This window comes from Xiphophorus hellerii, chromosome 20, assembly GCF_003331165.1.
Source record: "Xiphophorus hellerii strain 12219 chromosome 20, Xiphophorus_hellerii-4.1, whole genome shotgun sequence".
Lineage (NCBI taxonomy): Eukaryota > Metazoa > Chordata > Actinopteri > Cyprinodontiformes > Poeciliidae > Xiphophorus > Xiphophorus hellerii.
In genome coordinates this window covers 26473696-26492307 of record NC_045691.1, presented here as the reverse complement: position 1 = coordinate 26492307, position 18612 = coordinate 26473696, and the positions used below count along the sequence as shown (strand labels likewise).

The 18612-nt window shown below is 42.1% G+C and overlaps 1 protein-coding gene across 4 annotated transcripts; it reads right to left on the bottom strand.

Annotated features, from left to right (window-relative positions):
* Nucleotides 1-838: 838 nt before the first annotated feature.
* LOC116710295 (RNA-binding protein 38-like) lies at nt 839-17842 on the bottom strand. 4 transcript variants are annotated; one of them, XM_032549279.1, is made up of 6 exons: nt 17599-17842; nt 17310-17385; nt 14058-16571; nt 10562-10685; nt 8563-8617; nt 839-2452 (listed from the first exon to the last, which is right to left on the bottom strand). In XM_032549279.1, exons 3-6 carry the CDS (start codon nt 14268-14270, stop codon nt 2104-2106), a joined length of 741 nt encoding a protein of 246 aa, XP_032405170.1. In that variant the 5' UTR covers nt 14271-16571; nt 17310-17385; nt 17599-17842; the 3' UTR covers nt 839-2103. The 4 variants fall into 4 exon arrangements, with proteins under 4 accessions (XP_032405170.1, XP_032405169.1, XP_032405166.1 ...); XM_032549278.1 differs by having other exon boundaries at nt 17310-17842; XM_032549275.1 differs by having other exon boundaries at nt 14058-17385.
* Between the last annotated feature and the right edge of the window lie 770 nt (nt 17843-18612).

Sequence of the window (18612 nt, the reverse complement as noted above, 5' to 3'; positions counted from 1 at the left end):
GGTTTTACCCAAAGGCTATTTTACAACCACCTTTACCATTTCTGACTTGGGCCATTATTTCTAAAGACATTATTTACCCCTTCTTGAATACTCAGAACAGAATATAAAAAAGTTTTCCCACGAGGTAGAAATGTAAAGAAGGGTAAATTTTAAAATAAAATTGATTTTCTTTTTTCTTTTTTTTTAATCACCTGTAATACTACCCTTCAGTGTCGGCGACCAACTAATCTGGGTTTAGAGTCTAAAAAGATTATTTATCCCCTTAACAACTTTGCTACTAGCGCTCTCCTTATTCCTTCAAAACAGAAACGTCTCAGTAAACTAGCAAGACCACGTCATGTGCCGGCCCAAGGGAACACCCAGCCTCCCTGGCAGGTGGTGGTGGTGGTGTTGTGGCTTGATAAAAAAAGGGTCTGGGCCCCCTCCCCCTGGCTGATGTGCTGCTCCTGACAGCCTTGATAACAAACACGTATAACTGCACCCTATAACCTCTGAGTTGCTGCACACCGACAGCATGCTGCGTGACAAATTCAGCTGTTATGAAATATTTGCCACCACTAAAGACACCAGCAGTTAGTGTAGAAGCTAAAAGTTATTGTAAACTTTATTAAAACTCCAGAAGATCAGCTTGCATAATGTGTAAAGCAGCAGACTGCAAGCTAGCTTAGCCTGACTAGTCAACCAGCAAATTACTTATGGTTCTGTTGCTCTAAAAAAGGTGTATATTTTTCTGTAAATATTGTTGAGCCGCACTATTTTTTTTTAAACTTATTTACATAGTCTCTATGTGACTTTTGTTTCCTTTATCATGAAAAAAAAAAGAACACACCAGAGGGCATCTTGAGTAGAAATTTTTATTCTTTATGGCTTGTTTGAAAGGATTGTAAAGAACAATCTTACTGGAAAATTAAAAAATAAGAAGAATTTCCAATGAACCCAGTCAAAGATCCACTGGTAATATGATGAAAAGAATGACGACACTTTGTGGATCTGCAGCAAACGACTGCGAGTTAAATGACGTCAGCGTCACAACTACAATCACAATAGCAAACTTTAAAATAAAATAAAGGAAAACGTTTTTTTTTTGTTTTTTTTTTTAAACTTAGTACCTCTTATAAATACCTATGTATAAATATTGAAAAATGCAGGTGACGACATCTGAATGTGCTGTACATGGAGCAACAGTCCAACCATCTCAGTACAGAAACAGAAATAAAAACACTGGTGTTTTTGCTCAGTGTCAGCGACCTCATCGATACACACAGCTCCTCACCCCCGATACTGTTTATGATTATCTACATCAAATCGAAGTTAGCTCAGTTACAAAAGGGGCTCTCTGTCCTTAAACTTGGTTTAGAGTGGAGAGGCACAGGAAAAAATTATCTGGAGATTCTCTTTGTTTTATATCCATTTATTAAGGCCCCTTGAAATCAAGCATTGGGGAGTAAAAAAAAAAAAAGCTGTGCAGTCGCTTCTCTGAGTTGAAATCTCTCCTGGTGTTCCTGCGTTGTGGAAGTCTGTTGGTGAGGCAGAGCTCTGCTGCGTTTCTCTATCGCCGTCATAGAAAAAAACAAAAAACAAATAAAAAAGACTAACATGAACGTCCCCTCAGCATCTTCAAAATGTCTGCCGTGTCCAGCCAAGACGCTCTGGACTTTGAGAAAAATAAAAAAATAAATAAAAAAACCAATATCTAGCAAGGACATGCATGACCTCTGCTGATTGAGCTACAAAACGACGCCAACATGGATAATAATGGCAAACGAATAGTGACAAAGACATTAATAATACAATAATAGAGAACAATAAAATAATATTAATTATAATAATAATAATGATAAAAAATTGAAGTGTCATGTTCTGGAAGCCCTTGGAAGCAACCACATACTGTATGCTGGTTCGGCTTCCCCTCCTGTACTCCCAGCAGTCCTCCCTCCCCTTGTACCAATGAGCAAGCAGCCCATCTTAGTCGTATAGTGCAATAATCCCGACATTGTTTTTCCTGAAACCTGCTGCTGACGACAGCGGTGGTACCCTAAAGGGGTCAGCTCTTCTGTCCTCTTCCACTTCCTGTCACCCTGCCGTCCCCCGTCGCCTCTGACTTCACTGCATCCTCTCTGGCTGGATGTGCTGCTGCGGGGCGTAGTGCAGGAAGGTCGGGGCCTGGGCGGTGGCGGAGGGCAAGGTGGGGTGCACGGTGGCTGTTGCCGTGGTGGCGGCGGCGGACGGGCCGGCGGACGCTGTGGGGCTGGTGGCGTAACCGTAGCCCAGGAAGCCGGCTGGAGAAGCGGCGTAAGGGTACTGCTGGTCGAAGGCGGCGTGGGCGTACTGGGCGTAGGCTGAGCTGTAGTCCAGGTAGGGGCTGGTGCCGACCGAGGCAGCCGACACCTGAGTGGGCAGCAGCAGGCTGGGCTGCACGAACGCTTGGGGGTAGATGTACGGCTGGGCCAACCTGCACAGAGACACGCAGAAAGGGGGGTTAGGGCCAGGCTACGAGAATTTTTGTTCCACTATGAGAATATTAGCAGAAAAAAAAAGAAAAAAGAAAAGAATTTCACAAAAAAACATCGTAAAATTGTGCGAAAAAGATTGTTTAAATGAGAAAAGAAAAGCTTACTTATCCAATTAGCTCAGTTTGTGCATTTCTTGGAAACAGTCCAATTAAAGCCAAGGAAGTCTTTGATTATTTCAAAGACTTCCTCCGGATAATAATTAGACTCTGACGTGTTAAAAGATGATGTTATACCAAAGCATAACTTCACGAGGTGTCCAACATTCCTCATTTTAATTTTTAGGACTTTATTCTGGTAATTAAAAAAATAAAATAAAATTCTTAGCCTGGCTTTAATATTTCGTTGTAGAGTTGACCTGAATTCAAAGTGCAAATAAACAGAAGAATCCAAACATGACTGTCAAAGAAGATCGTCACCCTGCATGTGCTGACATTCAACGATGGAAACACAAAGGGTGGATTGGTGGGAAAAACATATATAATTTTCCAAAACATAAATCTTCAAAAACCAAATATTTGATTAATCGATTTTTTTAAAAAAAAGAAAAAAAAAAGTATTGCCCAGCCCTAGAAACAATTAAACAAAGAGGTTAGCATCAAAGGTGACTCAATTCTCTGTGTAAACCAATGAGTTAAAAAAACAAACAACAACCACCAAACCTGTTGGGTCGGACCTCCTGCGCTGTACGAAAGGGACAAGCAGGGGGGTGGGGGGGTAAATGACAGAGGCAGCCGTTACTGGCAGCTTTTCAAGCTCAGGCATCAGCAATGTTTTAACAGCTGCTGCTCTTCACCCTCTGAACACACACACACACACACACACAGAAACGGGAGGGGGGAAAAAGAAGAAAAAAAAAAAGGGGAAGTGCTTTAAGGGAGGGCAGAAGTGACTCTTTCAGTTCTCAATCAGTTTGTAACTCTGCCTCACACACACACACAGTCTCACAGTCTCACAGGTGGTGGTGGTGGCTGGGGAGCTGATCAGGACCGGTGGCTGCTGGGTGGGAGTGGTTGGTGGATGAACAGCGTTTATCCACAGAAGAAAGAGAAATGTTTTTCAGGTGAGATTAAAATATAAAAAGCGTTCCCCACTCCTACTCCCCCCTAACAAAGCAGGTAGGGTTGACCAACGCTGCATATCAAGGAGTTGACGGATCTGGCTCTAGAGACATCTTGAACCCTTGACATTACAGACTTGGAGCAAAAACAACACGGAGAGCTAAGGTGGCAAAAAAAACCAAACAAAAAAATGTCACCCTTCAGTTGCATACAAGGAACCATCAAAGTCAACTCGGCTTCACCGTTTTGCCGCTGCAAACAGGTCCCATTAGATAAATATTGCTTATGAAAGTCACCTACGAAATCAAAGCATGCATGTACAGCGCCTTGTGAAGTTATGCTGCTTGGTGTTTCTCCACGTCGTCGCATTACGGCCAGCAACTTCAACGTATTATTGGAATTTTAGGTGGTAGACCAACACAAAGTAGTGATAATAATGATAATCAGAGAAACAGCCAGGAGGCATAAACAGCCATAATGACTCTGGAGGAGTTTCAGAGATGTATCCATTTTTGTATATGATTATAAACCAAAATGTCCATTTGTAGTCTGCCTGGGACACAGTAAGTACATACAATGTGGTGTTCTGCTCAAATGAGAAAAAAAAAACTCTTTAGAATTTATAAAATTTCTAAACCAGTCCTAGTTATTAGTTTGACACAAATAATGTGTCGACTAGGGCTGGGTGACAAATATAGAAAATATAGGAAATATAGTTCAGAGTGATGTCATCACATCCAATACCTAAGCTTGTTGGTCAAGCATGTTTTACAGCTATTTATTTGCATTTAGGTCAACTCACACATGGGGATGATTGAAAATGAAAAATGATAAATAATAATAATCTACTAAAATTTTTTTGTCATTCTTTTTTTTTTTTTTTTTAGGAAAAAAAGGCAAGAAATAAAATTGGATTTGATATGAAAGTAATCAGATTTAATTTTTACACCACATTGCCCAGCCCTGATAAGCCATATATCATTTTCTCACCACTTCAGAATGCGTCATCAGTTTGGTCCATCACATAAAACCCACTGAAGCCTGTGGCTGTAATCCAACAAGTTGTGAAAAATGCAGAGTACAAAACTCCCAAGGCACTGGATAAGGATGTACTCGCTTTACATACTTCCTGCGCACACAAACGCGCTCCGTTACCTCTGCTCACACACCAGTTACCACTGCAAACCCCCAAACCATGCCATAATAGGGAAAGAGTCACACCGCAGTCAGCATAAGCTCTTCAGTTCATATCACACAAACAGGAGAGGGAAAAAAAAAAAAAGATAAGACACTCCAGTCCATCACAGCACACTGCACTGCACTCTCAAGCCGTCACTGGCACCTTGTAGAGAGGCTGGCTGAGGGGAGGCAGGAGAGTGTGGGCAGATATTTTCCCAAACTGAGGGCATCACCTGATCCTGAACTGGTGCACTTGGTCAGCTGGCAGCAGAGGGCAACCGTGGCATAAAAATGAAATTAAAGTGATTAATTTGCACACAAATAAAAAAAAAAAGAGGCTTGGGGTCAACGTGAATCCTCGTGCAACTGAAAGGAGAGTTAGACCTTAAATGCCCATATAAAAATCTACAAAAGCAAAAAAATAAAAACGAGAAACAAGGATGTGTTAAACAGTGCATGAACATTTGAATTGTGTACTAAACAAAAGTAAATGAGAAGTGAAGGGAACATACAGGCAATGGACAATAGGGGCTTCAGAGGAAGTAAAAATCCCACCACTGGGGAGCTTCATCCACACTTCAGCCTTGGGAGACGACTGAACGTCATTGGCTGCGGGGCATGAAAGCCCTCGCGCCAACTCTAAACGACCTCAACCTTGCGTAAGACAGGATGATGGTGGACCGCTGCTCTGGTGCAGGAATAAAAGACGAGAAGAAAAAGCAGGGATTGGATCACAGCGAGTCCAGGGGGCAGCAGAGATGCCAAGCATGCTGCGTAAACAAGTAAAAAATAAAAACAAAAACGATGGGAGAGAGGCCATAGATGACAGCCGGAATATTGTTGGTAAGCTGGATTTCTGCTGACGGCTGGTCATAGCGGGGCGCTGAGTGGCAGGCCGGGACACCGGAGAGACGGGCTCGCCAGAAAACGCTGGCTGGCAAAGAGCGAGCCAGTCTACAGGCTGGAGCGTTCGTCAATGAGGGGAGAAACATAATGAGGTGCTGGGGGGAAAAAAAGGAAAATGCCTAAGAGACGTCGCACCAAGCAGCTAAATATCTCACGGATGGTCTCCAGCGCATGACTCGATGCGACGTGAAGTGTGAAACCAGGCAAGACTGAACTGGGTTGGTGTGGATGAGGTAAAGCCCACCTCTTAAAACGTCTCCCCCCGGAAGAACTGCAACGGTTCTTTGAATGGGGAGCGGCAGGGGGGGACAAAGGTGTTTTATTTGACACCTGTAGAGGCGAGTTACCATGGAAGCGCCTCATTAAACATTAAGTCAGAGGATCTTCTTCTCTCCCCCCCCCCTTTGATTCTACTTCTCAATCCCCCTCCAAGTCTCACAGAGGTGTCGGTTTTCAGAGACTCCATCGGATTCAGAAATGGAGGGAGGACTCTAATGGAAGAAGAAAAACAAAGAAAAAAAGTGGCAAGAATCCAACAGGATGGAGGGAAGGAGTCGATTCGTGACGAGAGATGAGTCGTCTACAAAGGCCGCAGCTCCGGTGACCCCGTCGGCCCACCCCTCCCTTACAGTCCACACCTTATCCACAGTAGTCTCTACATGCAGCATCAGCGCACAGCTCAAAATCCTGCTCAACACCCCGTCTTCCTCTCGCCATATGTCCACAAGCGTCGTGGGGTCGGGGGAGGGGGAGGTAGGAAAGAAAAGCCCCCCCCCCCCCCCTTGTGCAATCTGCATCCTTAGCAACGTCTCCGTGTCCAACACTCGAGCCGTGCAGAGGAACCTCGGGAGGACAGGTGTTGGGCGAGCCTTGGAACGTCTCAGGGGCGGTGGTCACAGGAGATTATGGAGGGTGGAGTTACTGAGGGTGGAGGGGAGCAGCACCTGTTGGTCACACGCCTCAGACAGAAGTCGAGCAAAACACAGGAAACATTCAGAGTTTGTCCAACCCTCTCTGGACCGGCGGGACGTTGACATGGACGGGACTTTCCTTTGTCCTCCCCCCTGAGGTTTTGGAACCTGATGGGACGTGTTCCTAGTGGGACTCCAGCTAATTTAAGCAGAGACAAAATCCTGCCAAGTTTTTTTTTTTCTCTTTTTTTCTAATTTTACTTATTTGTGGAATTCTATGAACATCTCATCCTTTTAAAGCTCTTCATCAGACGTTACTACAACCATCTCAATACAAACCAAAAAGTTTAATTTCACTGTATTCAGAAAAGGGGAGTTTAAAAATTATATAGGCTGGTTTCACATAGAAAATTGTTTATTTTAGCTAACTTTGCTAATTATAGGCTGCAGCAACAACCAAAACGAGATTTTCTCAAAAATTCTGGTTATTACCCTCTACAATAAATAAAATTAATAACTTATTGAAAGGAAGAGTTACTATCCCACACCCTCCACAAGAAGGGTAACCCGCAAAAAGGTTTTTGGTAAAGAAGCTGGTTATTGGAGGTGCTATACAAGTCCTGATCCAGCCATGTTGGTGGGAAGCAGAGAGGAAGGAGCAAAAGGGAAAATCAGAACCTGTCAGCAGTTCTGTGGAGATTCCTCGTATTAAGTCACTTTCTGAAGTGGAGAAAAAGAACCGGACTGTGACTCGGTGGTCCAAAGTCGGTTTTTCAGAGTAGATTTTACACTTCATTTGGAAACCAACTCCTCAGAGTTAGAACAAGTTGTTTTTCAGCAGTATTCTAATTTTCATTCGCTGCAAGCTGCGATCATCGAGATGAACAGAAATAAACACCTTAAATAGATCCCTCTGTTATAAATCTATATAAACTGTGTCCATTTTTCAACAAAACTACTGAAATAAGTAACATTTTTAAGGTTTCCCACTGTGTATTACAAGTCTGGCTTTACTTGTGCCCACAACAGGCTTAGCATTATTTATTTATTTTAGTTGGGTTTTTTTATTATTATTGCCTTTTTTAAAGACTTTATAGTAGGTGTTTAGGTTTCAATCTTCCAGTCTTCCAATAACGCAGAAGAAGGGGAGGGGAGGCCGCCATGTTAACTCAAAAACATGGCGGCCAGCTGGATGACTGTCCGAGCACCTCGAGCACCGGGCGTAGCAAGTTTTCTGGGGGAAACCCTGCATTATGATAAGATTACATTTTTTTAAGATGACGTTTTTCATTATGTTAGTTTGAAACTAAATTGCTAAATTTAAAATCAATTTACTCTACAACCAGAAAAATAAAAAAACAACATTTAAACTTGATACTGATAAGTAACTTATGCTCTTACTGTTTAACTTTATTTGCTAGCAGATTAAGCGACTTGGAATTTCACGCAACCACAACGACAAAGGCCAAACAACTCACTCCGATTAACTTCCTGAACTCCTGCTCTTCTAACAGAAAAGGAGGCTGTGCATGTAAAATCCAAACAGGCCTTGGGCTGCAGCTTGGAGCTTGATATCTGAGAGCTGCAGGGGGAGTCAGAAGAGTCATAACAGTGAAATGGTCGTTAGCTGCTCGGCCGACCGTGGCTTCCAGACTCTGTGGATTTTCCCGCCCCCCATTTTCCACAACGCTGATAGAACTCCCCCGTCGGTGACGGAGCTTGCTCGGGCCGGACCACGAGTCAGGAGGCCCCTTACGGAGGTTAACGAGTGAGTCACACGTTCACCTCTGGATCGCGCGTCCATTACCACGGAGATCTCTACGGCCTCCTCGCCCCAGACGGGACTCGATGTATGCTAATGGAGGGGCAGCTGGAGTTGCGTGTAGACACTGGAACTGGCGTGTGCTTTCCAGAGGCTGCGTTTTGTCAAAGAAATAGCAGCCCGGTGGCATAATAGCAGAGAGCATAACAAGCGCCCACTCCCTGCTCACTTACCCATACTGCCTCTGGATGAGTGCCGGGTGGATGGGCTGCACTCCGATGGATATGCCTGGAAGAGAGAGAGGGAGAAGAGAGGAGGATGGCTGTCAGACACACATCTGCATTTACAGAGGAGGAGCAGAGAACAATGCACAGAGGGCACTGAGACACAGAGGCACGGCCTGTTTCCAGCCTACCATGGAAGAAATATTTCAAATGTTCCAGAAAGCAAGCAAAGAAAACATATACGCCGTTTCAGAGCTGCGTGGCATTTGTCGCTTAAATCCGAGGTATGCGAGTTCCTAGATGGAGCTGCAGGCTGTGATCATGTGACCCGGCAAATTAAAAACAGCAACAGTTTGTCTGTTAGCCTGCAAAACAGCCAGTTTTTTAACAATTAGGCGTCCAGCAGCCCTGTCAGACGCTTTCTCTCCATTATACCTGCTGCTAGGGACGATGGGCATTTATCATAATGTCTATCATTTATCGGCAGAAATTTCGTACAAGATTTTTGATTTACAATAGTCACAATAAATTCTGTCTGTTTTGTTTTTCTCCAATGTTTGTTCAATGATGGAGCATCAATAAATATGAATAAATGAAGTTACTGTTTGCGTTTTAGAGATGCAAATCGCACTTTTGGATGTGATCGATGTCCCATAGAAATGGTGTGTTTTTCCAAGAGCGGTGTTTGTGTTTGTGGGGCTATCGATGCTGTGCTGTCACACCCATGTAGTTACCTAAAAAAGTAGCAACAAATAGTTCCTATTGTTACTTTGATTATCATCACAATGCTACCACAAAATACCGTGATAAAACTTTATGTCCCCCATTATGTCACCCACCCCTACCTGCTGCACTGATGGGATAAAACAAGGGTTTTCAGGTTTCATCAACAAATTTAAGGCTTTTTAAAAGTGAAACTTAAGACCTGCATCATGACAGAAATGTACAAAAGAATTTGTTTTGCGCAGAATGCCCACATCATCGTTTGGGTTGACGACAGAAGTGAGTTGGCGGCGACGATGAACTTCATCCAGCCCACCGGCGATAAATTTACACTTACTCATGATGGATGCAATAAAGCTAGCTCTCTAGCTAGCTATCAAGAGTGTGTCGGAAGCTAATTAGCGATAGCCGCATGGAATAAAAATGTCTGGGTGCGACTCAAACCTTGATAATGATATGATTTGCCTGAGAAAAGCGGCGTGGGAAAAACAAACCAGAAAATAAAAGAATAAATAGTCCTGCCACGACAAAATTTAAAACCTGTGATTAACATATTTAACGCCAACTTACTTTTTAAAATAAATTTAAGACATTTTAAGGCCTTACTTGTAGATACATAAATGTAACACTTTTTAAGGATGCATAGACACCCCGTAAAATGTCACATTGCAATAAATCATTAAAATGATTTTAAAAATTCAGTATTTCATTAAAAATTACATAAAATGTTAAAACCATTAATTTGATGTTATTGTGGTGAAATCAAATGTATTGCAGGTATTCCAGTATTTATTGACTCATTTCATTTTCCTGTGCTGCAGAACATTGTCACTTATTCTATCCATCAGTCTCAGTGTGTAGAGCTAACACTGCTAAACATGCAGATTAACGCACAGATTAGCCAATCAAATGCTAGGCTCTACTTAACAAACCACAGTGACTGTTCAGATTCAAGCTCTGTAGCACAGGACATATTTCATAATTAAATACCAGCATAATTACACATCATTTCAACCAAATGAATTTACATTTTTATGAATAATTACACATTTAATAATTTTATTGTGAATTAAAACATATGTGTTTTATCTACACAGTTATCTGTTCTACTTACTACAGTCATTATACATTTAAAAAAATGTAAAAACATAGATATTTACTGCAAAATTGTTGAATTGTGGAACTGTTAGACCTCAACACTCATCACTGTCTGCAAAGACGCAGTACTCCCCACCCCTATACTTTCTAGCTAGCCTGAGCTCTGCGCAGCCCCTCTGTATCTCACCTGTCTGCAGGCTGCGGGGCTTGGCGCCCAGGTACGCCAGGTTGACGTTGGCCTTTCTACCGTCTATGATGGGGTTGGGATCCTTGCAGGCTCTCTCTGCGGCTCCTCGGTCAGTCATCGTCACCTGGCAACCACAGACGCAACTGATAATCAATCATGGTTTAGCGTCGTAGAAAAAAACAAAACATGTGCAACAGGATTTCAACTGGTCCACTTTAAGAAAGACCAGTTAAAAAACCCCCTGATGTTTGCTTGTTCAGAAATCGGGCTAACTGCTCCGGTACCAGCAGCCTTTAGCTTGACAACCGGTGTAGAAAATTGCATTGGGTGGCTCTTCTTGAGTTTCTATACTAAAACTGGTTATTTGTGGCTGGATATGCGTCAAAAAAAGACACACTTTGTCAAAAATACAGCAGTTTCTTTCAGCCAGCTGACAGACTGTGCTTTTTCTGCCATCTCAGATTGAATTTAAATCATAGGAAAGATGTGGTTCGGATTTTAGTACTTTTGAAATGGCAACTTATTAGAAACCCCAGTGCACCCTGATCTTCTCACTTAGTTTGGGCCCGTTCATATGAAGAAAAACAGGAAACTACCCCTGAGGCAACAAATAAATAAATAAAAAATGCCCACAGCAGCAGTAGCCAGCCTATGACTGCCACTCAGACATGGGCAGAGCTGCTGAAATATGGATCTGGCCAACAAGGAGCTTATCCAATTAGGAACAAAATAAGGAGATTGGTATTAGCCCACCCCACCCCTTCCCCCCGGCTCCCTCCTGGCATTAGATGAGCCCTTCTGCCTCGATTGCCACATCCCTGCCAGTTCTCCGTCTCCTCCGCACATGATCCGACCCGATCCGAGAACACGGAGCTGAATAGTTTCGGAGGACACTCTGCATCTTTTACGGTGAGGCTTATTGGGAACAAAGCCCACTGCGGCGCCTGTGTTGTGAATACACAGGAAGGAAACAGGCTGTGTTTACAGTGACGCGCCTTGCTGCGGGGTTAGGGTGGTGCTGGGAGGTGGGGGTCCGCTAATCCACCTCTGAAGTGTGTTTAAGACAAAAAAAAAAAAAAAGAAAAGAAAAAAAAGTGCACTTAGCTTCAGGCTCCTTCTTGTTTCAAGCCAGACAGAAAAAAAAAAGCAAAAACAAAACAAAAAGGAGCAAAAACCGGTGAGGTTAAAATCCCTGGAAGCAACCCGCACCGTTTGACGAAGAGCCCGTTTAACCTGAAACGCCGGCCCACCGACAGAAAGCCGGTCGGTACCTGCTCGACTCACCGGACAGCATCCCCCTCCGACTTTCATCAGCTTACGTGTAAACAAGGAACAATTGTCTTCCAATTCCCCTTTAGAGGTACACGGAACCGTTTTCCACTCCTTCTTTGGCCCGATCAGACAGCCGAGCTGAAGCGTCTCTGCTAAGTTCTGGTAAATATTTGCATTTTTTTTTTTCCTCCCCAACTGCTGCTTCTGTTCTTTATGGTTTCATCTCCCGGGGACCAGATAAATCACCTATTAACGCAGATAAAAACCCGGTATTGCAAAGAATCTTGGATCATTTCGAGTTTTTTTTTTGTGTTGTTTTTAAAAAGAAGAAGTTGTTGAAGTTATGGAATTATAAACAAGAGTCATTTTCCCACAGTACTCCAAGAACTGGGATAACAAGGAGCAGCTAAAAATGCTAGGATGATTTCATTGGTCCAGAGAGACTAGATCAAAGAAAATGTAATCAGTTTCTAAAACTGGAACATGAAAAGTTGACATGAAAGCTGGGTAACGAAGTATGGATTTCCACAGCAGGATTTCACTGAAAAAAGAAGAAAAACAAAAAGAAGAACCCAAAACAAAAATGGTTCCCGTTTGTCAGCATTTGGCTGGATGGCATCACAAAGATCACACATCAGCCTGATCAGGTTGCATTAGTAACCATTGGCAGCCACTTTTATTAGATATTGACATAGCGATCCCGTCGAGTCCAACCTCCAGCGTTTGATTTTGATTCCTGCTTTGAGAATCAGGATCCAACGTCATTTTCAACCGTCTCCTCATGCTGTAAGTAAACGCGGTTAAACGAGTCCAGCGACATCAAGCAGTAGGAACTCACTTTGCTCCGATTGCCGTTTTGGTTCGATTGTGATGCACAACCTGTCATATTTCACTCAACTAGCCCAAAAAGGGGACCATAACCAAAACTATATGGACCGCAGAGCCACATCTATTCGGTATCCGTGGATTCACCCAGTCGCGGACTTTCCTGTGGAAATAATCTCCAAATTAGTTGCCGATAATTTGCCAAGTTGCTTATGTTTCTACTAAAAACAGGCAAAAGACACAGGTTTCGGTAGCCGAAATACATAGCCGAAGTAATACTTTGCAACTCAGCCAATCCAGGCGCCCAATTTAATTTTCTTCCTGCTGATTGGCTGAAGCGTTTCCAATGTGCACATTAATGCATATTGAGGTATATTTAGTGTTCAAACTATTAAAAGAAGACAGCTACAAGTTTTTGTAGGGCGGGTTTTGAGTATTTTGCAGATATTATATATTTTGACCCCCCTGGAGTTTCCAGGAAATTTACAATGGAAGCATACAAAATGGACTGCTCATAATTCATCAACATACCCAACTATGGAGGCAAACAAACTGGTACCACATGGACAGGGTACATATTGGAGGTAAACATGGACAAAACAGCAATGTAGTGGTACAAAATGAGGGTATAAATTGGGGGGCAATAGTTTATCGAAACTGATGGGGTCATTATTGACATGCAGAGTCAGAATGAAGAGCACTTGCAAATATTTCAGCGTTGATTAGCTATCGACATTAACCCGATTAAATCATTTAAACCGACCATGACAGGTTGTTCTATAGCAGAAAAACTACATCTGAAGAGATTTTTCTGGAAACTCTAGCATGCATGTTAATGTCCCCTTTTCAGCAGCCTGAACTGTGATGTAAATCATGTCTTCTGGTTCCTGACAATGGAAAGCCAGAGTGTGCAAGGTCAACCTCCCCAGTGCTCTGAAATAACCATATAAAGCAAGCAAAGAGTCCAGCCTCTTTCTCTCTCACACACACACACACACACACACTAAATACACACTTCCAGAGCAATAAGCTGGGGCTGCTCAGGGTTGACGGGAGGTGGGGGGGGTTATAAATGAGGAGTGGACATTAGACATATGCTGAAATATAATCTTCTTAGTTACCCATCAACTTTTGTGATCCCTCATCCTCATTAATCGAAAAGAACAGCCAACCAGGCAACAAGACAAAAACAAAGATGCTGCGCAATTATGCGTTTAAGCCTGCGACGTCTGCACGAGTGACTTCAGACTTTAAACGTGTTCTATAGCCAATGACCCAGAAAACAACTTTTTACAAACTGACAGAAACTAGGATGATAAGTTAAAAAAAAAAAAAAGCCAGGTTTGATGGAGCTAAGCAAAAACGAGTGCGTGTGTGTGTCCGTGTTGTTCATACTTACAAAGCCGTAGCCCCTGGATTTACCGGTCTGCCTGTCAGTTATCACAACGGCCTCGTCGATGTCCCCGAAAGCCTCGAAGTATTTTCGGAGCGAGGCGTCAGTCGTGTGGTACGGCAGCCCGCCGACGAAGATTTTAGTGAACGTGGTGTCTTTCTGGACCGGCGTGGGAGGCATGACTTCCAGGGATCCGTTCATGTACTGATGCAGGAGCATTGGTCAAGCCGGAGAGACGGACCGAGGCACACAGAGTAACTAGTACACTAAGCGCTCAACAGTTCCGCCGACATCAAAAAAAAAAAACAACCCCACGCTCTAAATCTCTAGTGGAGCGACGCCGTTTTGTTTTCGCTCTCTGTAGACTCTGGTAAAATTACACAAAAAAAAAAAAAAAGAAAGAAAGAAAGAAAAAAAAAAGTTGCGACAACCTGTAGGAATCCGCGCTTCACGCCGCGTGTAAGCCGTCAACAGCCAGCACACCTAGCCGGTTTGTAGTCATGACGAGAAACCGTGCTAGGAGTATTTATACCAAACGATATGACTCCACCCCCCAGCACAACTGTTGGCCAATGAGCGTGGACTCTTCATACACAACTGTTGAAGCGGGTCCTCCCATTGGCTCATCGTTTCATGGTGCTAGTTGCACCTGCTTTTGTCTCTTTAAGCACAAAGAAAAACCTGTACTGTACTGGACTGCTCTGAAACTGGAGGGGAAATACCGCCGACCTGTCGCCTAAAGCCTTCCCTACATGTAATACTTAGTAGCACAAATTTGCCTTTTGCAGATATGACGTGGTAGATGTAGTCTAGAAACATAGACATTATAAAGATGTTTACAATTTAAGCCAATAGCGATCAAAGTTATTTTAGATGTAGTTTACACCTGCAGAAATGCTTTTGCTCTTCTGTGGTAACACATTTACTCAGGATAAACGCTACCCCCTCGAAAACAAAACTTTACAAACTTTCATAACTCGGGTGAGATAACACAGAAAGAAACTAACAAAGAGTTCTTTTGAGTGCGACCATTTGCATTTGCTGTGTTCAGATTGTCTCAGTTGTGGGCAGGGGCGTAGGAATAAGTTTACAATTGGGGGGGACACATGTCGGAAATCTGAGATTCGTAAATATTCAACAGAAATATATCTTAAGTACGCTACTTAAAAAAAAGGCTATTTAATCTTTTACTTTATTCCTTTATAAATTGTGTCTTGCAAAAATAATGCATTTAAAATTTACATAATGCATTTGTTCATAAGATGTGAGCATATCACCAAACAAAATGACTGGAGTCTTTTATTAAGCAAAGGGAGATGTCTTTCAAGGGCTTCAGCCCTTGGCATATTTAGTGTCCGCATACACACTAGAAAATCAAATATTTCAGTTGGATTAAAAACAATTCAGTAGGCCACACAAGTGCAAAGTTTGATATGTTTTATTTTGTCAAACTTGCAATAATGGTCAAAAATGAATTTATATAGGTTGACTGACCATAGAACCATCTCTTTGATTAAACAAAATTCTGAGATGAAAGAGCCCTCACAGACAATGTAGTGAACAAATTATTCACACTTTTAACATTAAGTAAAAGAAGAAAAGAAAATCAATCAAAATATGCTTATTCAGTTTGTCGAACTGTATGACTAATTAAACCAAATCAAAAATGAAGAAATATTTACCAACAATAAATACACATTTAATAGACAAGCTTTTTAACTCACTGACTACAGTGTGCTTTAACTGTTGGAAAAGCAGTTAGCACAGAGATTATAGGCCACATAACCCTAGGTAGAGATCAACACCTCTGTGCTTCTGAACAATTGCACTTTACAGCCATGCATTTATAATTCGCCAAAAATGTGCCGGAAACATAAAAGGATGGCAAACACTGGCTTAGGCAAAAGAGCCAAAATGTTTTTTCCGCCTTTCATTTGCAGCCACAAATTGCTTGCAAACTGACTTCTTGTCCAGTAAATCAAGTTTATCTTTATGTACAAATTTCCAATTTTTAAATCCAGAAGTGATAAAGGCGGGTTCGGATTTTGCACCAAATGGTGTGAGTTTGTCCTGGTAAATTGCCATGCAATAAAAACACAAAATGCCATTTTTCACTGCATCATAATGTAGCCAGGGAAATTCCTTGTACCACTTTCCTTGGAAATGTAAAGTTCTGTTGGCTAGAGCTTGAGGGTCTATGAATTTTGGATGTGGCTGATTTGGCTCTGTTCTCTGTCCACTGACTTCAGAGTCTCTCAGCTGTGTGTCCCTAGTCTGAACTCCCTAGAAGGAAAAGTTACAATGTCACTCAATGCCCCTGAACTACACTTACTACAAGCAAAAGATTAAAATTTTCAACTTTTTTTGTGGACTCTCATGAAGTATCTACTCGTATGAGTTACTCTATCTTACCTGTTGCTCCACTCCTGTCTCTCCCTCACTCTGACTTCCTGCCTCTAGCCCGTTTGCACTATCCTCTCCTTTTCCTGTCTCCTTTGTGCTGTCCCTGCATTGTTGCTCCTAAACATATGAGATGGTTTCAGAAATGAGGTACAGCTCTTGAGCCTAACATGGCCAATTTTAAATCAAACAAAACATTTTATTTGTCACATTACAGACTTTACGCGCAGAGTTAATCGCAGAGGCAAATAAAATAAATCCATTAAAATCCTTTCAGAGTATTATCTTATGGACTCTGAACTAAAGTCTTTCTGACAGGGAGCTGACAGTGTGTTGAAGAATTATGGACAGGGCGCTTTGAAGCATCTGGTTCAAAAACGCATTCTAAACCTTTGGTAGAAATCCATCTATCCTTCCATTTTCTGTACACCCTTGTCCCTTAGTGGGGTCGGGAGGTTCTGGTGTGGGGTACACCCTAGACAGGTCGCCAGTCTGTCCAGACCTTTGGTAGAAATGGCGCCTTTAATTCCAGTTTGCAGTACAGAACAGAGAAAACTACAGAGTTGTCAATGTTGTGTTAATCTATTTATAGTCTAAAAAGAGGAGCCAGCAGTTTATTTGAGGAAATAAAGGTGCAGAAGTTAATTTGTTGGTTAGCCGCTGCTAAGAATTAAAATTAACTCTCCCTGTGGTTTTAACTAACGATCAGGAGCGCGGCAGGTATAATATCTGTCCATTTCGGCGAAGCAAAACCACGCAAAAAATAAAAAATCCTCGTAAAACGCACGCCCAGACCGGGCTAATTTCAACACAAGGGCAACACAGGTGTTGCCCTTGTGTTGTGTGACTGTTACTCACACTGACGTTACTCTTTTTAAAAAAGCTGAGTAAGTCCTGCTGCTGTTTCAGCCTTTTAGTTGGTGGTGGCATTGTACTGAAATGAGATATATATATATAAAAAAAAGACATTTTGGCTAGCGTAGCAAACGTCTAGAGAAAGTTAGCAGTTAAATATTGGATGAGTGATCATCCCAAGACTAAGATGATTAAACCAAAAAGATTCAGTTCCTATATATGAAAGTGAACTGACAACAAGACGTTATAAATAAGCAATATTCATAGCAGCATTCCCGACAGACCATTTTACCTCATTCGCAAGTTTCTGACTTCTGTGTCGCTGTTTCCCTCCCTTCTGAGTGCTCACTCAGCAGTTCAGAGAGGGGAGGGGGAGTACCGTGACGTAACGCGATGCTGCGCCTTCAAAATAAAAGCACGCTAGTTAAAAAAATGTCAAAATTCAATATTTTGCGGTACAATTTTTTGGGGGGGACATATCCACCTGGCTTCAATATTGGGGGGGACATGTCCCCCCCGTCCCCCCCGCTTCCTACGCCGCTGGTTGTGGGAGTTTGGATCTGGGACAGATGTAATGGTCCACTCTACTTGCAAGTCGGAAACCCAGCAAAAAAATTTTCCTCGTTGTTACGAGCTTATAAAATTGTATCTTCATTTTTCTGCGTTCAAATACTAAACGAGCATGTTCAGAGAGAGAATTTCTACTCATACCGCTTGTGCTTGTTTAATGACATGGAAATACACTGAAAACATTCATGAACTTATTTCCAGAGGTGCTAATATTCTGATAACACAGCATTCCAAAAATAAAAACAAATCAAAAACAAAACAAAACACACAAAAAAAGTTCACGCTTGTTCTAAATCTAAAGGAACAAGCAGACATTTGGACATTTGTTAAAGATAGATATCTACATTTTCTCACCATGGGTCAATAAAGGATCATTCTATTCTTGCTTTAAAGGAAACTATTTTAGAGGTTTCTTTTAAAACCACTAAAAAAAAAAAAATCTAATTACTCTGAAAATCTTTGAAATTATGGTCATGTAACCACTGTGGGAACAGGTATTTCTGCCCCAGATCATTTAATTAAAATTCCAAAATTAATGTGCATTTCTTCTTATCACCTCAGAAGTAAATCTTTTTTTTAATGTTTTTTTGATCTAGAACGGAGATCACTCTGGATATTCTGCAGTCATTTCTTCTCTTCCCCATCTTTTATCTTTTAGTTTCCTTTTCAAAGTATTCAAAATCAAATCATCTTCTGCAATTTTTTGACGTTTTCCCCTCTCCCATGAACCTTTCAA